The sequence below is a fragment of the Pelophylax lessonae genome, assembly GCF_965119305.1.
Source record: "Pelophylax lessonae genome assembly, chromosome: 12".
Classification (NCBI taxonomy): domain Eukaryota; kingdom Metazoa; phylum Chordata; class Amphibia; order Anura; family Ranidae; genus Pelophylax; species Pelophylax lessonae.
This window is the reverse complement of record NC_138779.1, coordinates 18,388,319-18,413,467: the sequence shown is the minus strand read 5'-3', so window position 1 is coordinate 18,413,467 and position 25,149 is coordinate 18,388,319. Positions and strand designations below refer to the sequence as shown.

General features: G+C 46.3%; 1 protein-coding gene across 5 annotated transcripts in view; it reads left to right on the top strand.

Moving 5' to 3' along the window:
* TP73 (tumor protein p73) overlaps positions 1 to 25,149 on the top strand; it is a gene marked incomplete at its 5' end in the record, with an annotated part of 321,522 nt that overhangs the window by 255,091 nt on the left and 41,282 nt on the right. For 2 of the 5 annotated variants that reach the window (XM_082273310.1, XM_082273306.1), the window contains 7 exons: positions 4,983 to 5,169; positions 9,794 to 9,909; positions 12,648 to 12,757; positions 13,011 to 13,168; positions 13,292 to 13,383; positions 15,602 to 15,726; positions 16,993 to 17,144. In XM_082273310.1, coding sequence (XP_082129436.1) covers positions 4,983 to 5,169; positions 9,794 to 9,909; positions 12,648 to 12,757; positions 13,011 to 13,168; positions 13,292 to 13,383; positions 15,602 to 15,726; positions 16,993 to 17,144 — 940 coding nt within the window. The remainder of the gene's footprint in view (positions 1 to 4,982; positions 5,170 to 9,793; positions 9,910 to 12,647; positions 12,758 to 13,010; positions 13,169 to 13,291; positions 13,384 to 15,601; positions 15,727 to 16,992; positions 17,145 to 25,149) is intronic. The other 3 variants (XM_082273309.1, XM_082273308.1, XM_082273307.1) reach the window with 3 other exon arrangements.

Sequence of the window (25,149 nt, the reverse complement as noted above, 5' to 3'; positions counted from 1 at the left end):
TTGAGGGGGGATATGATATCAATGTACAAATACTGTACTGGCGACCCTAGCATGAGGAACAAACTATTCAGAGAAAGGAAATACAATAAGACACGGGGCCACTCACTAAAACTAGAGGAAAGGCGGTTTAACCTTTAAAATATGTAGGGGGTTCTTCACTGTCAGAGCAGTAAGGATGTGGAATTCTCTTCCACAAACTGTCGTATCAGCAGGGAGCATCGATAGTTTAAAAAAACTATTAGATGGGCACCTTAAAGACCACAACATAGAGGGGTATACAATGTACAACATACAGGGGTATACAATGTACAACATACAGGGGTATACAATGTACAACATACAGGGGTATACAATGTACGGTTAACAGCAAACACACACACACATCATAGGTCGAACTGGATGGACTGATGTCTTTTTTCCACCTCACAAACTATGTAACTATGAACAGCTTGGCGGAGATGGAACAGCATATATAAAGGAGCCATGGGAGGGCTATTTGATTTGATTGGAGAGATTGACAGAGAGGGGGCAAAAGAGAGGGAATTATGAGTAAACTAGATGAGTTTAGAGATTTGCAGGAGAGGAGCCATGGGAGATGTTGATGATTGGCGGAGAGTGGATAATTTAATAGATTGGCAGAGAGGGGGCATCGAAGGATGAGCCATTGGAGGAGTAGATAATTGAAGAGATTGGCAGAGAGGGGGTATCATAGGAGGAGTAGATAATTGAAGAGATTGGCATTGAAAGGGCAGCAGAGGAGGTGCTTTAGTGGGAGAGGAAGATGGGTGTAGAAATTTGCAGAGAGGGGGCAGCAGAAGCAAAGCTAAGGGAGAGGTGGAGGATGGGAGAGAAAAGCTGAGAGGGGGACAGCAGAGAAGGAATTACTGTATGAAAATGCTAGATGACTTTAGAGCAAGGGGTTTCCAAAACTTTTTAAACAAAGGGCCAGTTTTCTGTCTTTTAGGCTTTAGGTGGGGGCAGACTATGGCCAGTGGGAGTAGAAAATGCCGGGGCAACAGTGGAAGTAAACACAGCCCCATCATTGGTTTTAGCGGGAGGAATAGTGCCCCATTGATGGTTTTAGCGGGAGTAGTGCCCCCTTGATGGCGTCAGTAGGAGGAATAGTGCCTACATGGATGGTGTCAGTGGGAGGAATAGTGCCCCCATTAATGGTGTCACTGGTAGGAATAGTACCCCATTGATGGTGTCACTGGTTGGAATAGTACCCCATTGATGGTGTCAGTGAAAGGAATAGTGCCCCATTGTTGATGTCAGTTAGAGAAATAGGGTCTCAAAGGCTGGATAAAGGCAGGCAAAGGTCCACAGTTTGGAGACACTGCTTAAGATGTTTGCAGGGGAGGGCAGCAGAAGAGGAGCCATGGGAGAAGTAGATGATTACAGAGATTGGCAGAGAGGTGCAAGAGAGGTAGATTATTGTAGAGATATGCATAGAGGGGGGCAGCAGAAGAGGCGCCAAAGGACAGGTAGATGATTGGATAGATTGGCAGAGAGGGGGTGACAGAGAAGGGGTAGTTGAAAAGGTAGATGACTGTAGAAATTTGCATAGAGGGAGGCAGCGGAAGAGGCACCAAAGGACCGCTAGATGATTGGATAGATTGGCAGAGAGGGGGTAACAGAGAAGGAGTAGTTGAAAAGGTAGATGATTGTAGAGATTTGCAGAGAGGGGGCAGAAGAAAAGGAGCCATAGGTGGAGTAGGCGAGTCTTCCAGGTGCATCAAAGGTACATTATGGAGATACAATTCCTGTTTGGCCATAGCTAATACAGTAGACTAAAGCCTCGTACACACGCAACGAATTTCCACCGACCGGTCGTCCGTCTTTTGTCCAGAGTGGTGTCTGTTGGTTGGAATGTGCTCTAGACTGCACACGAATTTTCCCGCATGACAGAATTCTACTTCAGAAGTGATGTCATGTGTTGGTTTGCTTTCTTTGTGTTCTTTCATCTCTGAGCATGCCTAGTCTTGCTCATAAGATTTTTCCCCATCGAAATCTGTACTAATGAGACGAAAATCGGACAACAAAAAATTATATAGCCTGCACACCAGGATTTTTTCGGCCGAAAAGTCGGAGTCGGTTGTCGGAAGCACCATACTAACAAGCCGAAAATCGGCAGATCGGTCGTCGGACGAAATTTCCCGGCCGAATTTCTATTCGTGTGTACGGGGCTTAAGCGAGACATTAGGATGGTGTGGTGGCCCTCAAGCGAAGCCTAATGTTAGCACGAGGAGTTGTGAAAATTACCAGTGCAGCTCTAACTGCCTAGGGCCAGGAAGACTCTGGAGAGGCAGATAGCCAATTATTCATCAATTAGCTGCTATTACATGTATACTGCCCTCACAGAAGATTGATTACCAGGGTAATGCATGAGATACATGTGTGCAACAAGAGGATGTTTAACCTTTAGCCCCCGTTCACATTGACAGTGGCTTTAAAATCGCGCAACTTCATCTGAAATCGCACAATTTCAAAGACAGTGTGACTTCATGCACAGATGTCTATACAAGTCACACCCGAAATCGCCAAAAGTAGTGCATGTACTACTTTTTTAAATCCGCGTGGCACCGCAAAGTTGGTATCAAAACGATTTGAAAAGTGCCATTGTCGGCAATAGGATGTGACTTCTCATGCGATTTTACCTGTCATATCGCATGGCAAGTCGCTCCAGTGTGAACAGGGGCTTAGTGATATACTGTAAACAAATATAGCATTTCCTTAAAGTGCAATAATATGCAAAAAAAAATCTCCAAAACAAGTTATTGTGTGTGTTAGATTTGAGAAAGAAGTTCCAATATTTCTTCACGTTACCAAGAAAAGTTGGAGATAAATGTATCTCAGATGTATGGTGACTAATATCTGGTTTTCAGCTCATTGAGGTCAACTCCAACTGAACCAAGATTGATAGCATGCTACTACTAGGCCATCACCTATTTTACATGTAAAGCGTGGAGTCCTTCCAATAGCCCAGTTTTTATGCAGTGAGAACAAAAGTGAATAATACTTCTTCTACTGAAGCTGTGTAACATATTATCAGCATTAATCCTCCTAATAGATACCAAGTCGGCACCTTTGAAGGCCAAAACCTGATTAAGAGCCATTTTCTCCAGACTTGTCCCGGCAAACCTTGGTGATTCTGTGTTGCTCCGAGTGAATTTTTGGGATCACTTTTCAGACACCTGACCTGTCCTAACCTGTCAGGGGATAATCTTTAATTCCTGGTAATATGGTTCATTGACATATTTCAACACTTAGGGTACGTCGTAAGATCAGAATGGAAAAGATGGAGCCTTGTATGACTCAGAAAGCTACAAATAGGACTTTTGGATGGAACAGAGCCATACATGTCATGGTGTTTAAATTGAACAATGACAATTTCCCAGCGCGGGCTTGTTTGGAATTAAGTACCCCTTCATACAGCTTTTTACCTGAAGATTAACAGAGCATAGTACAAAAATTACATTTAGTACTGAGCGTAGAATACACTGAGCTTCCACTGTGTCTGCGAGAACTGGTTGTCTTCAATTTACAATGCTTCGTGAGCTTCCACTGTGTCTGCGAGAACTAGTTGTCTTCAACTTACAATGCTTCGTGTGTTCTGACACCTTTCTATCTTCGGAAGTTGACCTACAGTAGCTATTTTATTGGATGAGACTAACCAGGCCAGCCTTCGCTCCCTATGTGCATCAATGAGCCTTGGCTGCCCATGACCCTGTCTCCAGTTTGCTTGTTTTCCTTCCTTGGACCCCTTTTGGTAGGACCTAACCCAGGGCTGGGCCAAGACATTGTGCTGCCTGGGTCCAAGAATGAAATGCTCAGGCCCCCACATCCATTATTTGATATAAATATAAAATTTAGAAAATATTATATATACTGTCATCGTCTTCCATAACTCACCATGGGACCGGTCCACCAAACACCCATTGTCTGTCCTCAGCCCTCCTGTCGCTCCTGTGTCTGCTGCGCCCACCGCTCTAAAAGATCCAGCCTGCCCTGCGTGAGATGCAGTGCGCTGATGTATGACGTCATTGTGCACGCCACAATCACATGAGGGACGTTTCTCAGAGGAGATGCTTCGCCTCCTTATAATCATCAGTTTGTACTACGGGCGGCAGTACGAGATGGGAAAATGCCGCCCGTAACGTGCCGCAAACTGATGACCCACAAAACTGCTGGAAAAACAATCTTGGGAGTCAATTTGCTGCCCCTTTCCAAGTACTGCCCGGGTCCAATGTACCCAGTGGGGCCCATGGTAGGCCTGGCCCTGACCTAACCACTGCAGACCAGGAGCATCCCACTAGAGCTGCAGTTTTAAAGTTGCTCTGACCCTGTTATCTATACCTTACAATTTGGCCCTTGTAAAAGTCACTCTAATCCCTACGCTTGCTCATTTTTTTTCTGCTTTCAACACCTCAATTTCAGGGTCAACATGTTCACTCGCTGCCTAATATATCCCACCCATTTCCAGGTGCTATTGTCATGAGGTAATTAATGGTTTTTACTTTACCTGTCATAACATTATGGCCGATCGGGGTATTATCACTGAGCTTTTTATTGGGAACACCGTCTCATTACCATAAGTAAGCAAGTCGCAAATAAGGCAGCAACAGATCAAAGCAAAATGCATGTAGATACAGTCAATGGGTTCAGTTGACATTAGAATGGGAAAGATGGGTGACTTCAGGGACTTTGACCAGTGTATTGATTATTGGGACTAGTATTAGGCCATGGGGGGGTTCCACTCAAAATAGAATTCAGCCTGTTCTGAAAATAAAAGGGGGTTCTCTGTAAAATGGCCACTAAGCGTTCCTTCAGTCTTTTTCCAATGTCTCTTTCTGTCTTGTTTTTGTTCTTTTTTTTCCCCGCTTTCTTTTTTCTTTCCCTTTTTCTCCCTTCCTTTTTTTCCCCACCAATGTCTTTTTCATACACTTATCCCAGATGTCTGTTTTTTATTTTATTTTTTTCAGTATTCACCTTTGTTGAAAAAGCTGTACTGCCAGATTGCCAAGACATGTCCTATCCAGATCAAATTGTCAAGCCCCCCTCCACCGGGCACCGTGATACGGGCAATGCCAGTGTACAAAAAGGCAGAACATGTGACGGAGGTTGTCAAACGTTGTCCCAACCACGAACTGGGTAGAGACTTCAATGAAGGTAAGGAGGCTGAGCCTCATACAAAATCTTGAGAAATGTTATATGTGTAGCCTGCATCATCCGATCACATTCAGGCACTCCTTTCAAAGAGCACAGCCAGCACTGATCAGTCTGGCCCAGAACCCAGTGCAGCTTGTGAATACACCACATACTGTAGAGCAGGGATCTCCAAACTAAGGCCCTCCAGCTGTTGCAGAACTACACGTCCCATGAGGCATTGTAAAACTCCAACATTCACAGACATGACTAGGCATGGTGGGAATTGTAGTTCCTCAACAACTGGAGGGCCATAGTTTGGAGACCCCTGCTGTAGAGTCACCCCTTTGCTGTTCTGTAAACATGTTCATAGTTTAGGATTGCTCTTAAGGGTTGGAGATCGCGCTGGACTGACTCACTCAGTTGTAGGTTAATGGGTAGGTAATGGTGGGGGCAGGTTGGAAGAGTTCTCCCCCCGATCATTATGGCTCAACTTAACAGAAAGGTGGCAGTAAGCCCGTTTTGGGGGCTTGGGCTGCTACCTCTAGGTACAGCCTCAAGGTAGTTTCTGCATGTACTTGTAAAGGTAGGTAAAAAGGAGCACCCAATATCCAATGATATGCAAGTTGGAAGGTGAATTTGTAGGAGTTTTATTGACAGTAGCGACAAGTGATCAAGCTCCCTAAGGAAACAGATCAGAGGTCCAGTCTAGCCTATCCACTTACCTCCCCAGCCACATCCCCCCCCCCACACAACCCCCCCTTCTCCCTCCCTAGGTCCTCCAAGGTGCCTGAACTGCGTTCCCCCGTGTGTTCCCACTGGAAAAGCCCTAATTGTGCATATTAGTATAAAATAAAGGGGCCCCGCTTGGCCCCCAAAAAGTCCAGACTTTTTTATGTGATGTGATTGGATGCTATTTGAAGATCCACAGTCTGCTGGAAATATATTTTTTATTCAAGAGCTGCAATAGCCACTCGACACAGTGTTACCAGGGTCTGCCACTGGGATTTTTAGACCTGGAAACACATACTAGGGCTAATTTAGATTTAGGATGCAATTAACCTACCAGCAGGTCTTTAGAGTGTGGGCTGAAAGAAGAGTACCTGGAGGAAAGCCAAACAAGCACAAGAAGAGCATGCAAACTCCATGCAGTGGATTGTCTTGGTATGCGCTAATTAATGCACTTGTGTCTGTGCAGCATGATGAATAAAAAGGGGCTGGCTGGGAAAAGGGACGTTCCGTGTTGCAACTTTCAGAAGATTTATGAATCATCTTTCAGCATAAGAACATTTTAGGACACAAAGACCAGTCAGGCAGGCGGAAATCTAAGAACGTGGCATTCCCTTTCTCCTCACATGTGATTGGCTGCTCTATATTACTATCCTCTCTACATACACCATTGGCTGCCCTCTGGATCACTATCCTCTATACATACACCATTGGCTGCCATCTGGAAAACTATCCTCTCTATATACACTGTTGGCTGCCATCTGGAATACTATCCTCTCTACATACACCATTGGCTGCCATCTGGAATACTATCCTCTCTACATACACCATTGGCTGCCCTCTGGATCACTATCCTCTCTACATACACCATTGGCTGCCCTGTGGTAAACTATCCTCTCTACATCCACCATTGGCTGCCCTCTAGAATACTATCCTCTCTGCATACACCATTGGCTGCCCTCTGGAATACTATCCTCTCTACATACACCATTGGCTGCCCTTTGGAATACTATCCTCTCTACATAAACCATTGAATGCCCTCTGGATCAGTATCCTCTCTACATACACCATTGGCTGCCCTCTGAATCATTATCCCCTCTGCATACACCACTGGCTGCCCTCTGGATCATTATCCTCTCTACATACGCCATTGGCTGCCCTCTGAATCATTATACCCTCTGCATACACCACTGGCTGCCCTCTGGATCATTATCCTCTCTACATACAGCATTGGCTGCCCTCTGGATCATTATCCTCTCTACATACAGCATTGGCTACCCTCTGGATCATTATCCTCTCTACATACACCATCGGCTGCCCTTTGGAATACTATCCTCTCTACATACACCATTGGCTGCCCTCTGAATCATTATCCCCTCTGTATACACCATTGGCTGCCCTCTGAATCATTATCCCCTCTGTATACACCATTGGCTGCCCTCTGGATCATTATCCTCTCTACATACACCATTAGCTGCCCTCTGGATCATTATCCTCTCTACATACACCATTGGCTGCCCTTTGGAATACTATCCTCTCTACATACACCATTGGCTGCCCTCTGTATCATTATCCTCTCTACATACACAATTAGCTGCCCTCTGGATCATTATCCTCTCTACATACACCATTGGCTGCCCTTTGGAATACTATCCTCTCTACATACACCATTGGCTGCCCTCTGAATCATTATCCCCTCTGCATACACCATTGGCTGCCCTCTGAATCATTATCCCCTCTGCATACACCATTGGCTGCCCTCTGGATCATTATCCTCTCTACATACACCATTAGCTGCCCTCTGGATCACTATCCTCTCTACATACACCATTAGCTGCCCTCTGGATCACTATCCTCTCTACATACACCATTAGCTGCCCTCTGGATCATTATCCTCTCTGCATGGGACAGCGTAGTCTGTTTGTATGTGCCCCCTTTTGTACTCTGTGGTCCTTTGTATCACTGCACCACTGGAATTGAGAGTGATATCCAGAACTTCTATTTGTTAGGAACAGTAAGTGAAACACGTAAGGATCCTGCACATCTGATTGTTGCTGCATGTTAGCACAGATTGTCAATTCCTCTGTGTGGGAGGTAAATTATTATTTATTGTGTAATCTCTCATAATTTGCGGCTGATTGCAAATAACGTCAACCAAATCGAGCGCTGGGGGGCCCCAAGCCAGTGTTTAGAACCTCCGCACCGATCCACCCACTATGATTGAGTCTTGTCATGTCTTCAATGCCGAATCATCAACTTTCATGATCGTTTAACAAAATCAAATAATCTTTTGGTATCTCTGCCCACTTTAAAGTAAACGTTTCGGGCTAGTTTACACTGGTTTAACTTTCTGAAGAGTGAGCCACGGTTGGCGTTGTATCGCCTCCTCACTGCCTACTTTACCCCTTCAATGCCACCCTACCACACAGATCTGTGCGTGTTGCGCTCGGTTGTGGAGCGGTTTCAGCACAGCCCTACTCACTTGAATAGGCTGCATTCATCAGGTGGTAGTGACTGTTGAATGCGGCGGGGAATAGATTTCTTGCCACAGCATGTGTACACCCCTAGCCGCTGCTTTGACAGCCTAAGGGGGAGCAATTGAGGGGCGGATACAACACAGCCCCATTCACTTGAAAAAGTTGGGTTTGGCAAGGTTGTAGTGCCTGTTGAACGTGACAGGGGTTATAATTCTTGCAGCAGGATTTGTACACCCCCAGCCGCTGCCCTGACAGCCACGTAGTTTTAACCCCCCACCCCTGCCCGCTAGCTTATTTTCCCTACTTAGGCAAAACCAGGGCTTTTTTTCAGCGGGAACGCGGGGCACCTCCAGGGGGTGCTGGAAGGTCTACTGATGCTGGCTGCTGGGGGATCTATTGTTGCTGGACAGGTATCTATTTTTGCATGGCGATCTATTGTTGCTGGTGGAGGATCTTTTGATACTGAGGGTTAATTGTTGCTGGAAGGGATCTACTGTTTAGGGAGGGGTCTACTGTTGGCTGGCTGCCAGAGAGTCTATTGATGCTGGCTGCTGGGAGATATTTTTCTGCTGCTGGGGGGGGGGGGGTCTATTGCTGCTGGCTGTGGGGGATCTATTTTATAGCTTTTCTTGTTATCATAACCAAATTCCATACATTCCAATACAAAATTATACTTTCTCTTATACTCTATATTCTCTAAAAGGGGCTGTACTGGAAGCTGGGTAGGGGGGTGGAACCAAGGGTCAGTGCTCGGAGGTGGGTAGGGGGCGGAGACACAAAGTAACTTAGAAGGAGGAGTTCCTGCACCTATTCTCTGAGAAAAAAAGCCCTGGGTAAAACTATCAAGTTTGCTTTATTGCCTGTCCCACCAGCCACGCATAAGTACTATCCCTGCCCAGGGGTACCTTTTGGCTATGATGGGAAAAGGGATGAAGCCCTGTATAGGTCATGACTTTGAGCTTACACAGGAATGAGAACTCTCTCCTCTCCCAACGTGACAGCACTGGTTGCCTGGGCAGCCAAATACCATTGTGTCCTTTGCAAATTTATTTTTAATGCAGCTAGTATAAGTGCTTAAACTAGTCTTGGTATCAGCCTCCTGTAGTAGACAGCAGCACTAATAACCAATCGGACTCTGCTGCAGTGCACATGTGCTTATAGTGAAAATGAATGGTGGACTGAACAGAAGGGAAATTTTTATCAGTGTGCTTTATTATCCCTTATCTATCCAATAGGCAGGCTAGGGTATGTTCTAGAACAGTGGTCTCCAAACTGTGGGCTGGAGGCCAGATGTACCTCGTTGCAAAACACAGGAACTTGGGTAATCCAGTGTGCTTCTGAAAATGTTCATGGAGATGTATTATTATAGAGGTCTCTAATGATGACGTGTCTTTCTACTTTTTCATTTTGTAGTAATTTTTTTATAATTTTTGTTTTTTAAGGTCAGTCAGCACCTGCAAGTCACCTGATTCGTGTGGAGGGCAATAACCTATCTCAATATGTAGATGACCCCGTGACCGGAAGACAAAGTGTCATGGTCCCTTATGAGCCTCCACAGGTAAACACAAGTTGATAAAATTAGATTAGGTCTCATTCATCAAAGTGTCAAAAGTAGAAAATCTGTTTGCAAAACATATGGTTTTGTCTTTTCCTCAGCCAGGCCAGCCCTGCCTTTTTACCCCCACTGCCAAACCTGAATTTACATTTTCTGTGTTTTTCATCCAGCCTAGAGCTGCCTGCAAATATTGGATGACAGCTGGCCATGCCTGTACAACCTGCCCACCCAACAATCTTTGTATTAAAAAATTATTTTTAATGAATGTGCAAGTTCATATCTGGTGAACTTGCATCTGTGTGTCGGGGGAAAGCAACAGTGATTGGTCAGAAAAATCTATCTTATCCAACCCCCCTTTCCCCTAAGAAAATATGTCTGGGGAGCATCGACCAGGATCATAGAAGGACCTAAAAACAACTCTAAGTTGGCTATTGTTTCTGGTTTTGTAGGCACCTTTGAGTTGCTTTCCCTTGTTCCTTACTCCCTAGACTTGCATATCTCTCAGATGTCCCCCATTTTACTTTATTTTTGTGTTCTCCCACTCCTGCCTTACTTTTATGGGGTCCCTTCTCCCGAGTCCTCCCCAACTTGGTCTTATTCTCGCATTCCTCCCCCACTTTGGACTTACTCTTTTTCCATCCTCACTTTGGTCTTCCTCCTGTGCTACTCCCTCGATCTGGCCACAACCCTATGTTCCTCCCAAACTTTGGTCTTCCTACTGTGCTCCTCCCCTGATCTGGCCTTAATCATGTGTTCCTCCCCCGCTTTGGTCTTTCTACTGTGCTTCTCCATCTATGTGGCCTAAAACCTGTGTTCCTCCCTCAATCTGATTTCAATCCTGTGTTTTTCCCCCTGCTTTGGTCTTTCTCCTGTGCTCCACCCTCCTTTTGACCTCAACCCTGTGTTCCTCCCCTGCTTTGGTATTTCTCCCTCAATCTAACTTCAATCCTGTGTTCCTCCCCTGCTTTGGTATTTCTCCCTCAATCTGACTTCAATCCTGTGTTCCTCCCTTACTTTGGTATTTCTCTCTCAATCTGACTTCAATCCTGCGTTCCTCCCCTGCTTTGGTCTTTCCCTTGTGCTCCACCCATAATCTAGCCTCAATCCTGTGTTCCTACCTCAATCTGACTTCAATCCTGTGTTTCTCCCCCTGCTTTGGTCTTTCCCTTGTGCTCCACCCATAATCTAGCCTCAATCCTATGTTCCTACCTCAATCTGACTTCAATCCTGTGCTCCACCTCCTGCTTTGGTCTTTCTCCTGTGCTACACCCTCCTTTTGACTTCAACCCTGTGTTCCTCCCCTGCTTTGGTATTTCTCCTGTGCTCCACCCTCCTTTTGACCTCAACCCCTGTGTTCCTCCCCTGCTTTGGTATTTCTCCCTCAATTTGACTTCAATCCTGTGTTCCTCCCCTGCTTTGGTATTTCTCCCTCAATCTGACTTCAATCCTGTGTTTCTCCCCTGCTTTGGTCTTTTCCTTGTGCTCCACCCATAATCTGGCCTCAATCCTATGTTCCTACCTCAATCTGACTTCAATCCTGTGTTCCTCCTCCCTGCTTTGGTCTTTCTCCTGTGCTCCTCCTTCCATCTGACATCAATCCTGTGTTCCTCCTCCCTGCTTTGGTCTTTCTCTTATTCTTCATCATTTCTCTGGCCTCCATCATGTGTTTTTTTATAAATGCAAATCTATTTGAAGGTAAAAAAAAATGCATTTATTATTTTTTGTATTAGGAGCCTGTAAAGCATTGCACCAGTGATCAGGAAATTGCTGGTGCCATGCAGGTCTCCTTTCCTTCACACTGTCAGTATATCTGCTCACCCGTACGAGTAAGTCGAAACTTGCTGACAGAAAGACTCATGGAACTACCACAGCGCCATGGTAGTTAATTGAGAACTACAAGCCGACAGCCGCTAAGGATGTCAGGACTTGTAGTTCATTTATACACAGAGATCAGCTTTCAAAAACTGACTGCTCCCCATACTGCTGCCATTGGTGGTGGTGGGGGGGGGGGGGTGTCAGCAGCTGAAGCACCCTAAAACTTAGGTGGAACATTTAACATATTCCCAAAGGTGAACTTATCCATTAATCCTGTAACGTTGTTATTTCTCCTGTGCTCCTCCTTCCATCTGACCTCAATCTTGTGTTCCTCCACTGTTGTGGCCTTGCTCCTGCGTCGCTACCCCACTTTTTGCCTTACTCCTTGGTTCCTCTCCAACCTTTCATTTACCACTTGATTCTCTGCTCCCACCTTACTTTTGTGTTCTGGCTGCTGAGTATATGTGTGCAGTGTAATGCGTTATGCATCTTCTATGTACATGCATACAGTTTATATAAATACACATTTCCGTATACAGTAAACCCCCCCTCCATTGCGGGGGTTACGTTCCAGACCCAGCCGCGAAAAGTGAAAATCCGCAAAATAGAAAAACCCTATTAAAATGCATTGTAGGCATGTTTTTTTTACTGTCACTGTACGTGTAAAAGCATTTTAAGGTCTTTAAACACACTTTTAAAACAATAGAAACTCATTTAAACACATAAAACATAATGAGAGACATAGCAAGAGCTATGGAAAACACAAAAATATTTAATTTTTAATGATTTATATAGTAAAATAACATTACAAAAAAAAAAACGCAATATACCGGGACCGCAAAAACTGAACCGCGATGGAGCGGGGGTTTACTGTAATTGTAAAATGCTAAAGGAAGGTATATAGATGTATTTCTTTACTTTGTCAGGTGGGAACAGAGTATACGACCATCCTGTACAACTTCATGTGTAATAGCAGCTGTGTTGGAGGGATGAACAGAAGACCGATCCTCATCATCATCACCCTGGAGACCAGAGAGTGAGTAATCTTCATTGATGCTGCTGGGTACACCATTCGTATACTGAGGGAGTATGGAGGCTACCAGAGATGGCTTTGAAACATTAATTTAATTGAACAGGGATGTCCCCACCACTCTTCAATTAGAAGAGATAGAGGCCTCATGAACTTCATAGAGAAGATCCTAGATCATCTGCAAGGTTACCAGTGCTAGTGGAAACTGTACTCTTCGTAGCAATACTATAATAACATTTTCTGTATTTTTTTTTTGTAGTGGACAAGTATTAGGTCGGAGGTCATTTGAAGGCCGGATCTGTGCATGTCCTGGCCGAGACAGGAAGGCTGATGAAGACCACTTTCGGGAACAAGCAGCATTAAACGAGACTGCAGCAAAAAATGGAAATGGCAACAAGCGCAGTGAGTGTACGATAAGTATGATTATTATTTACTTTATTATTCTCTTTACTTTTCAGATTCTTGTACTTTGAAGAATTGAGCAATATTTTTACTATGACTATTATGAGTGTCATCTCTTTTTTTTTTCTTTTTTGTCAGCAGCTTGCAAGCAGAGTCCTCCAGGAGTAACATCACTAGGGGCAAATATTAAGAAAAGACGGCATGGAGAGGAGGAAATCTACTATGTGCCTGTAAGTCTATTATTCAGTGGGTTATTTGGGTGTTTAGGTAACCACCTACAAACTAGATGGAGGAGAGCGAAGAGCGTAAATTGGCTTGGAAGAAGGTTAGCGGGAAATCCAGATTCATTTATAATGACACCAGTTACAGCATTTTTTTCCCCGTCTGGTGGAGCTATGTCGCAAACAACCTGGCGCAGAGCTGAGGTCTGCACGCTCGCTGGCCAGACTGGGGTGGACCACTGGATCTAGATTATCCAGCCTGTCGCCCAGTCCGGCAGTTGATTGTAGATCTCACAGGAGAAAAACCAGAGATCCCAGCAAGGAACTAGGTCCTTACTCCTGACTAGGCAGAAAAAAAACTGAGTACCTATAGCAGAGAGCGGGAGTATACCTCTGGGACTGCCCATAGGCTTAGCCAGACTCTTTTTCTGCCTAGTGTCCTACTCCTGTAGGGGGCAGTATAACCCAATGGTTAAGAAGCTCAGGAGCTGTGTCCGTCAATGAACGAAAGAGAAAAACATATTCAGTACATCTATCTAATACACGTACATTTCTCCATGTTTATCCTATATAACTGCCACAAATCCAGTGTGCCCGTAATGCCCTGTTTCGGCTATCAAAATAGTGCTACTGCTGCTGCACTAAAAACCCAACCTAACCATCATCCACCTCTCTATATGCCGGGTTTCTTTCCCAGTAAAACAGTGCAGCTGTCTTGATTCTCAAGCGCATTTCCACACATACTTTGTGCCCTTGGGAGATGTAGTTATACCTGTATAGAAGCTGAGCTCCAGTCAACTGTCCCTGGAAGAAATTTACAAGCTTGGTGATGAAATCACTGGGGGTGTATGAAAGCTGTTTCTCACTATAGGAACAAGGTAAAAGAAAAAAAAAGTGACATTAAAGGCCCCTCCTTTTTGGAGAATGCCCCCACAGAAAGCCACTTTCTATAGGGGCACCTATGTGGTAATCGCTCCCAAACTGCCCTGTCTGTGTCTGTTGGCAACTCAACCCCGCTACCTCCTCACAGCATTTGATTGACAGCAGTGGGAGCCAATGGTTCCTGCTGCTATCCACCTGCCTAATGAGGGAGACAGCCGTAAAAGACGCTGCTCTCGTGCGCATTGCTGGATTGTATCGGGCTCAGGTAAGATAAAGGGGGGAGGAGATCCTGTAGCACAGAATGTTTTTTTTTTTTTTTACCTTAATGTCATAAGGTAAAAAACCTTAAGACTTTAGAACCACTTTAGTGCTAGCACATGAGCATCGGTTATGCATATACAAATCTTTCCCAATACCTTTTAGCCTAACCTTTCTCAACCTTCTTTCCCCAGAGGAACCCTTCATATAATTTTCATGTCTGGGGAACCCTTACTAAAACCAGTAATTGCGGGTGCAGGCAAATATGCCCCTTACATAGTTGGTCAGTAGGAAGACTGCAACCCTTACAGACAGCTAAAAAAAGATTATTGGTTTTCTGCTGCTAGTTTTGCCAAGTGACGTTGGGCCTGAACCTTTGCAGGCTCCATCAAATGCAGGCAGCTCAAAGAACCTTGGTTTAGAATGACTGCTGTAGCTCAATGGAATAAAATATTAGACAGATTTGACACTAGAGGCAGGATTTTGACCCATGAGACTATAAGGTCCAAATTCCTACCTCTACAGGTTAGGGAGTCTGGATGCCTAAAAAAAAAAAAAGTGCAGCCTGAGAGTTGTATTCGGTCTGATCAGACTTCTGGGGTTGAGCACCCCACCCTCCCACACCTGTACTCTATCAGTGTCCACTAGCAAGTAGATGTAGGAGGTTCCCTTATAGTGCAGTTGCACATCTCTCCCAGTAAGGAGTAAGTATCTCCAATGGTTTAGAGAGGCTGGATTCAGCCTTCTTTTTATGGATAGTGTAGGACCCACTGACAATGGGGTACTTTGACATAGTGGTGGGCTTGAGCACGATATGGCCATATGCCTTTATATTTGATAGTCATTTATTTTGCATGTGTGCGCTATTCTCTGTAAATATGCAGCCTGAGAGTCGCTCATCCCTGGCCTTATTGAAAAGCAGGAATGCTCCTGGATCTTAACGTGCAGAAACGCAGCATGAATTAAAACAAAGTCACCCCTCCATAGGGTCAGGTAGAGGCAGGGAATTACACCAAAGAGAAAAAGCTTTGTCAATCACAGGCCAGCCTCATATTCAGACACATAATGGAATCTGTCTGGTCCTCAGGTCCGTGGTCGTGAGAATTTTGAAATCCTGATGAAGATTAAGGAGAGCCTGGAACTGGTGGAGCTGGTACCGCAGCAGCTGGTGGACTCATACAGGCAGCAACAGCAGCAACTTCTCCAGCGACAGTAAGCTTTGTGTGCCTGTAAAATTACACAGATAAGGGGGGGGGGGTTTACAGATAACTGTGCAGTTGAAACAAACTGAATTTTTTTTTTCTTGAGGGTTGGTGGGGTGGGGGGGATAGCTTTCCCCTCCGGTGCATTGTTCCATTCATTTTTAAACCTTGCCGCTAAGGCCCCTTACACACGGGGCTGTTCAGCTGTGGTCTGCTTAGGAGAAACAGGTGCAGCACCCTGCCCGGTTGCAACGTCTATGGCTGGATGGGGCTGTACAGAGTGGTATCAGCTTTTAGAACCCTGTGCTTGCACAGACAAGGTCCCGGAACATAGAAGATCTGCACTCCAGAGCCTTGTCCCTAAACACCAGTACTACATGGTATAAAGTTCACTCCCATACAGTTGCAGCTTGCCATACACTTTGAAAAACTACCTACCGTGGGGCTGGATGCTGCACCTCCTTCCTGGGTGCACTACAGTTGGATTGCCCCGTGTGTAAGAAGCCTAAGCAGGTCCATTGGAATCGAAAAATGCTGCAGTTACAGAATTGGTGCAAATATCCACAGACAGTTCTAAATCACAAATCCATTTGTAGCTCAGACACTGTAAAGGACAAGATACCAAGGGGTCTTTTATTTGGATCCATCCCTTTACAAATGAACTCCAGTATAACAAACTACATTCAGTGCATGCATTTTTCTTTCTTCTAACCTGATACAGGATTATGCCTGGGCTTTATCCAGTACAGTTATATGAATTGCATTAAGCAAATATGTCTGTTCTACAGCAAACTTAGTTACTACATACAATGCTTTTGCTTTACTGGGAGATGCCTAGCTGCTTAGTGAACCTATGGATCATGCTGTAATAAAATCAACAACTAGAGCAGGGGTCTCCCAACTTTTCAAACAAAGGTCCAGTTTATTGTCCTTCAGACTTTAGGAGGGCCTCAGGGTTGGTGGTCAGTAGGAGGAGGAGTAGTGCCCCTATTGGTAGGAGGAATAGTATCCCATCATTGGTATCAGTGGAGGAAATAATGCCCCCTTGTTGGTGTCAGTGGGAGGAATAGTGCATTAAATCAGTGGGAGAAAGAGTGTCCCAAGGGCCAGATAAAGGCAAGCAAAGGGCCACATCTGGCCCCCAGGCCAAAGTTTGGAGTCCCCTGCAACTAGAGGGTGTTCTTTATTGTCCAAACTGATTTTATCACTGCAGTTTCTGGGATGTCAGTCATTTTGCTGCAGAGTTGAATGAGATCTTCAATATTTTTCTTTGCAGTGCACACATCCAGTCTCAGTCATCGTACGGTCCGGTTCTTTCACCCATGAATAAAGTCCATGGTGGAATTAACAAATTGCCATCAGTCAACCAGTTGGTGGGACATCCGAATCAGCACAACTCAAACACTGCTCCCGGTATGATCCAGATGGGTAAGCATGAAGGACAGCTTAATATACAAATTAGGTCTAATTCAAATATCTTAAAGCCCATCTCTACCCAAAAAGCAAGGATTACAACTTGCGTCAGGTTCTTGTTGCTACCGGTTTTCCTAACTGGGGGGATTTCCCGTAACCTCTTCTCCCAGAGACACCACATATGACAATAATCTGAGTAGGAATCTAACCTTTCCTCACTACCCAAAAGTAATAGGTTGAGTTCCACTATAATATGAGAACTAGAGTTGGGAATTATATCTAAAGGGAGGTGGAGATGAGGCACTGGAAGACATGGATCCTCTAACAAAAAATGGCTTTTTGGCAGTTCTCTACACAAAAGAGATCCCGGTCAACAAATAGAGGTCACCTGAATTGAGATGGTAATATGTATGCCAACCAAAAGGGGTGTCAGACAAGTTCTTTCTCTATCGCTCATTGACAGACGTAGTCTTCTTGATTCTCAAGAGCTGGGTTATGTTGTCTCCGCAGGAGTAGGACTAGGCAGAATGACAAAACGTTCTGGCTCCACCTTAGGGGCAGTCCCTGAGGGTATATCCTCCCTCTCTCTGCTACAGGGAATCAGTTTTTTTCTGTCTAGTCAGGAGTAAGGACCTAAGTTCCTTGCTGGGATCTTTTGGTCCTGGCAAGACTTTTTTTTTTTTCTTTAAGAAAAAGACATTTTTTAGGTAGTTTTTCTCCAGTGTTTTTTTCCTGTGAGATCTTCAAGCAAAAATGCCGGACTGGGCGACACTTGTGGTCACCCCAGCCGGCCTACGAGCGCGCGCAGACCATGGCATTGCGCTTGGTCGGCCGCGACATATTCAAGTAAGTATGCGGGGCCGGGCGACGGGCTGGATGTTGAGATCCAGTGGTCACCCCGGTTTCTGCCTACGAGCGCATGCAGACCAGTGCGCTGGGTCGGCCGCGACGGAGTCCCAGTAAAGGGACTGACTTTGCGAGTTAAAAGTCTCGCTTGGACGCCAGGTACCAGAGAGTCGAGGCGTCCACAAACCCCCACCCCGGTGGAGAGGGTATTGTGAAGAGAGGGTGCCTGTCGGTTCGGTATGGTGAGTAAACGTTCCCTTTTTTCCTCATTATGAGGCAGTATATATTATGGGCCCCTCCATATATGGTCAGTATATATCTGATACTTACAAGTCCCCCTTGTAATACAGCATGTGTTTGTGGGAAGTGGACTTGGTTCAAGAGCTAACACTCTACCCAGCAGACTGTAACATTACAGCAGACATAGGAGGTATAATCCTACCTTATGTGCAGTGTATCTCTGTACATCCATATGTCACCTCTTAGCAGAGTGCAGGTGGATGTGCTGGGAAGACGATATCGGCGGTCTGCCGCCATTTTGCCGTAGACCGAATGCATGTATGTCCTCAGGTCACGCCGGCCGCCATGTTTTTGGAGTCTTATGTCTCTTCTATGGGGGCGGCCATGTTTTGTGAGCCCAGCTACCTCGTGGAGGGCTGGGAACGCCGGAAGGCGTACACAGGGGGCGGAGCCACGCCTTCTGCCCGGGAAAAAGCAAACAGCTCCTTCCAGTCTGTGTAAGACAGACGCTGACTGCAGTTTGTTGGAAACTGCACTGCATCGGTTGGTGAGCCTTGGGGGTCCCTCTCTCTCTCTCTCTGGGATCGAGAAGCAGGTACTCTGAGGGGCGCTATTTCGCTAGGGGGAGACACACAAAAAAAAAAAAAAAAAAGAAAAAGTTTTTTTGTTTTGCTGGCAAAGGTGTCCTGTATTAACATGGACCCTGCCACTCATGTATCTCCTCCGGATCCCCTCGAGGGGTCTGCGGGATCCTCCAGCACCCCATTGACAATTGAATCTTTGTCAGCTATTATGGAAACTTTTGTGTCCCGGGTGGAAGTGGCTTGTCAGGGACAGGGCGCAAGAAAGCGACCCCCGCCTAACCCCTTATTATCTGAAACCTCGGATTCAGACTCTGAGCCTATTTCTACAGTTGCAGGTACTTCATCTGGTATTGGTGTCTCGGGTCCTGTCTCTTCAGACAGTGAGGAGGATGTTTCGGCATCCGCCATAGCCCGAGAGGAAGCGTTGGTAAACGCACTCATTGTATCTGTTCAAGAGACTTTAAGGTTACAGGGTATTCCATCAGAAATAGCTGAAACTGAGATCCCTTTTGGGACTAAAAAGCGCATCAAAGTGGCAAAGGTTTTTCCATTGCCCAAATGTTTTGGCAATCCAATCGAAGAAGAATGGCGTCTGCCAAAACGCACTTTTAATATTTCTAAACGCATTGACAGGCGTTATCCGTTTGAGGAAACCCTTATTAAGAAATGGACAGAACCACCTGTGGTGGATTCACCTATTGCTAGATTGAATAAAGCCACGGTTATTCCTTTAGAAGACGCTCCGTCTTTTAAAGATCCAGTGGATCGCAAGATAGAAGCTATGTCTCGCACCATGTTTTCCTTGATTGGATCAGCTTTCAGACCAATAATTGCTATTGGTCTGGTTTCGCAGGCTGTAACTGAATGGACCAAGTGGTTACGCCGGGACTTAGAAGAAGTCCCTCAGGCGGTATCAGATTTGTTGGAACAAATGATACAGGGGTTACAGTTTGTATGTGATGCGGCGTTAGACGCCACTCCATTAATGGCGCGAGCATCAGTCTCAGCAGTGGTTCTCAGGCGTACACTGTGGCTAAAAGGTTGGATAGCCGACCAAGGTTCCAAAAAAGCATTGGCTAATATCCCCTTTTTAGGAGAGCGTCTATTTGGAGCCAACTTAGATGAGATCATTAAGGATCTCACCGGTGGAAAAAGCACCTTTTTACCGCAAAATTTTAAAGGTAGAGGAACTCGTCAAAGACGAGGGCCTTCTTTTTCTGCTCACAAGAGGTTTTTTCGTCCAGCGGGTGAAAAAACTAAGTCCTCCAAAGCTCCTGCAGGAGGCGTCAGGGGTCGTTGGTCGGGCAAGCAAAAGCCCGCCCCCTCCAGACCTGAAGATAAACCATCCAAAGCCTGAAGGTGCGCCCCCACCCATAACTGGGGTGGGGGGACGTCTTCGCCGGTTCCCGGATCCATGGCTTTCCAGAATCCCGGACAAATGGGTTTGCGAAGTCATAAGGTCAGGGTACAAGATCGAGTTTCGATCTCTCCCACCGGCGCGATTCTTCCCTTCCAATATCCGACTATCCGCAGATCGTTTAGAAGATCTGCGGAGAGCAGTCACAGATTTACTACAACAAGGAGTGGTAGTCCACGTTCCTTGGACAGAACGGTTTCAAGGGTTTTATTCAAACCTGTTTACAATACCCAGGAAAGAGGGCAAAGTGCGTCCAATTCTGGACTTAAGAGCACTCAATTCTTTCGTCAACATAAGAAGATTCAGAATGGAGTCCATTCGCACGGTAGCAGCCTTCCTGCATCCAGGGGATGTCCTAGCGTCCATAGACATCAAGGACGCCTATCTTCACATTCCCATTTTCGCAGGACATCAGCGTTTTCTACGCTTTTCCGTAGAGGAGAACCACTATCAGTTTGTGGCGTTACCTTTCGGTCTCGCCACGGCTCCGCGGGTCTTCACAAAGGTGTTGGCCCCAATGTTGGCACTTCTGCGCCAAAGAGGTATATCGATTCTAGGTTACCTAGACGATCTTCTGCTTCATGCAGAGTCTCCTCAGACCTTGCTACAAAACATAGAGATTACTATGATTTCTTTACAGGAATTCGGGTGGCTGGTGAACCAGCAAAAGTCATTTCTGGTTCCCACCCAGAGGCTCGAATATCTGGGTCTAATTCTAGACACAGTCAGGACAAGAGTTTTTCTTCCGGTAGGGAAACTCCGAAAGATTCAATCTGCAGTCCAGTTGTTACTGTCCAACAGCTGGTCTTCCCTTTTGACTTGCATGAGGGCAGTGGTGTATTTAGGTTTTGTGCTACCCTAGGCCTGACTAAACTTGTGCACCCCCTCATTTTAAATATGACCCACCCCTTCCTGTGAAGGCCACACCCCTTCCTGTTTCTGACCCATTCTGTCATCTGTAAACCATAGACCACAACCACAGTGTATTAGTGTCCATCAGCGTAGCCTCATCAGTTCCCATAAGTTCAGCCTCATCAGTGCCCATCAGTGCAGCCTCATCAGTGCCGCCTCATTACTGCCCATCAGTGCAGCCTATCAGTGCCCATTAGTGCAGCCTAAGATATTTGGACTTGTGTTTGCTGCCACTGATTGTAATTATAGAAATATTTTCACTTATTTGTATAATGACTAGAATGTCCATTATACAAATAGGTATAATAAGCAGTGGCAGCAAACACAAGTCCAAATATCTTATAAGATTGGAATAATCTTACTAATCCAGTGACATATTGCGATTGTACATATCATGTGAGCAGGTCCAAAATATTATTGCCATCATATACAATTAAAAGCCTTAATTGTATATGATGCATTTCAGTATTCTCATTCAATCAAGGACAAGCATGTTTTCAGAAATGAAATTATATTATTGACATGATGCCTGCCATACCTGGGGGCGGAGGATGGTAGGCGGAGCATTAGGCTGCAGTGCAACACTTATTAGCATTGTGGGCCATCAGGCCAGTTGAATTAGGTGTGGTTGGCGGCCTGCAGTCTGTCCGAAATGTCCTCACCCACCGGTATTATCATACCGGCAGGTAGCAGTGTGACTTCTTTATGTGAGAGCCAGACTTATTTGCCTCCTAGACCCTGCTCTCTGGCCCAATTTGCCCCATAAGGCTGACACTATACTAAAAGGGACCCTTTTTGTGCGGGAGCAGGGAGGAGGCTGTTTTTGTTTTGTTTTTTTGTGCAGGGTGCAGCTTTTTTGCTGCCCCCCTGCAAAGTGCCGCCCTAGGCCTGGGCCTTGTTGGCCTAGGCCAGGATACAGCACTGCATGAGGGTTCTGGGGTTGATGGTGGCTTCGTTCGAAGCAGTCCCATTTGCCCAGTCCCATACCCGAATTCTTCAGCAAGAGATTCTTCTCAGATGGAATCGGAATCCGGAATCCCTGGACAATCAGATCCGATTGAGCAAACAGACCAGAGAGTCTCTGGTATGGTGGCTTCGGTCTCCGATGCTCAGCCAGGGAAAGTCATTTCTGCCAATATATTGGACGACAGTGACCACGGATGCCAGTCTATCCGGATGGGGAGGAATTCTCGGTCAGTTATCTGTCCAGGGACTTTGGTCCCCGGAAGAATCCAGGTTACCGATAAATGTATTGGAACTGAGAGCGATCAGACTTTGTCTGATTCACTGGACCGAGCAGCTCCAGGGCAGCTCGGTTCGGATCCAGTCGGACAATGCCACGGCCGTGGCTTATGTCAATCACCAGGGGGGCACCAAGAGTGTCCGAGCGGCCAAAGAAGTGGCTTGCATTCTTCACTGGGCGGAACGATTTGTTCCAGCAATCTCTGCGGTGTTCATTCCGGGGGTGGAGAATTGGCAGGCAGATTATCTCAGCCGTCAGACCCTGGATCAGGGGGAATGGTCCCTCCATCCAGACGTTTTCAACCAGTTGTGCCTACGGTGGGGCACCCCGGATGTGGATCTGTTGGCATCACGATTCAACAGGAAAGTTCAGAGATTCGTGGCTCGCTCCCGCGATCCTCTAGCAGAAACCGCAGACGCACTGATCGCCCCGTGGGGGCAATACCAGCTAATATATGCCTTCCCTCCTCTCGCGTTACTGCCAAGACTTCTTCGCAGAATAGAGGAGGAAGGAATCCCAGTAATCCTGGTAGCTCCGGACTGGCCTCGTCGAGCTTGGTACGCCGACATGGTCAGACTGGTGGCGGACGTCCCGTGGAGACTTCCTCTCAGGGAGGATCTACTGTCTCAGGGACCGATCTTCCATCCTGCTTTACGATCGCTGGCTTTAACGGCCTGGCTATTGAGACCCAGGTGCTGAAGGACAAAGGTTTGTCAGCTTCAGTTATTCCTACTCTAGTTGAAGCAAGGAAAGCGACTTCCAGAAAGATTTATCATCGCACATGGAAGTCCTACATTGCATGGTGTGAACCTTTGGGGTTCCGTCCTCGGTCTTATTCGATTAGTCGAATATTGGCTTTTCTGCAACAAGGGGTTGAGCAGAAACTGGCCTTGAGTACTATCAAGGGTCAGGTCTCAGCATTAGCCATCTTCTTTCAGAAGCCTTTGGCTACTCATTCCTTGGTGCGGAATTTCATCCAGGGGGTGCGACATCTGGCTCCGCCAGTGCACGCGCCGTTACCCCCCTGGGATCTTAATTTAGTGTTGTCGGTTCTTCAGAAACCTCCCTTTGAAGATATTAGGGAGATTCCTCTACCCACGTTGTCCCAGAAGGTGGCCTTCTTGGTGGCTATTACTTCTGCACGCAGGGTGTCAGAACTGGCCGCATTATCTTGTCGTTCACCATATCTGGTGGTTCATAGAGATAAGGTGGTTCTTCGTCCGAATCCATCCTTCCTACCAAAAGTGGTTTCAGAATTTCATCTGAATGAAGAAATTGTATTACCTTCCCTGTGTCCTAAGCCCAGTCATCCTCGGGAGTTTGCGTTACACTCCTTGGATGTAGTCCGGGCGATCAGGGTATACTTGAAAACGACAGACTCGTTTCGCAAGACGGATTCACTTTTTGTGATCCCAGATGGACCCAAAAAGGGGTTGCCTGCATCTGCCGCGACCATTTCCAGATGGATCAGACAGACGGTAGTACAGGCTTATTCTATTAAGGGTCGGGAGCCCCCGTTCCCTGTTAAGGCGCACTCCACTCGGGCACTTAGTGCGTCATGGGCCTTTCGCCATCAGGCGTCAGTGGTCCAGGTGTGCAAGGCGGCTACCTGGTCGTCGGTGCATACCTTTACTAAACATTATAAAGTTGATGTAATGGCATCGTCTGATGCCTCGTTTGGCCGCAAGGTTTTGCAGGCCGCAATTTGAGGAGACCAGTGGTCTACCTCGAGGGTTTTTTCCGTTGAAAAATTTTTCTTTAGTCTCATTCTTTGTTTATAATGAGCCTTTAAAACTTCTAGTTTGGCACCGGTTGGGCCTTCTAGATTGGATTTGATTTTGTCAATCCCACCCCTCATTTGTGGCACTGCTTCTGGATGTCCCAGCTCTTGAGAATCAAGAAGACTACGTCTGTCAATGAGCGATAGAGAAAAATGGATTTTTGTAAGAACTTACCGTAAAATCCTTTTCTCTTAAGCTCATTGACAGACGTAGTACCCGCCCCTCTATCATTGAGTTGGGTTGGGTTAAATTCTCTGTACTGCTTTAAACAGAACTGATTCCCTGTAGCAGAGAGAGGGAGGATATACCCTCAGGGACTGCCCCTAAGGTGGAGCCAGAACGTTTTGTCATTCTGCCTAGTCCTACTCCTGCGGAGACAACATAACCCAGCTCTTGAGAATCAAGAAGACTACGTCTGTCAATGAGCTTAAGAGAAAAGGATTTTACGGTAAGTTCTTACAAAAATCCATTTTTTCTTGACTCAGTAAATGACAACAGAAAAACAAGGAAAGGCAGCCAAAGCCCCCAAAATGCATTGGATGCCTTTCTTTCAGTGGCGGCCCGTGCATAGGGGGCGCCAGGGCGCCGCCCCCCCTAAAAAAAAAGAAGAAAAAAAAAAAAAAGACAAAAAGAACAATAAAGTTCGGAAAAAAAAAAAAAAAATCGGTTCGCCGGCCAATGTGGTGGCTAAAGGGGGGGTGGGGGTTACGACCCAGAAGAGGCGCCGATTGGCTGCCTTCTGGGGGCGTAACCTGGGCGCAGGAAACAGCGCTTGGCCACCCCCACCTTCGTGATATCCTGGCTGTGATTGGTCCAGTCTGCAGCCTGGACCAATCATCATCCAGGATATCGCTGACGTCGAATGGGGGCGGTGCCGGTGCGTGCGTCAATCACTCACCGTCACCGCCGCTCAGAGAAGAGGAGAGGCCGCCCGCCGGTTCCCGCCGCGAGACGAGGGAGAAGGACCCGCCGCAGAAGAGGAGGAAGAAGCTGAGCC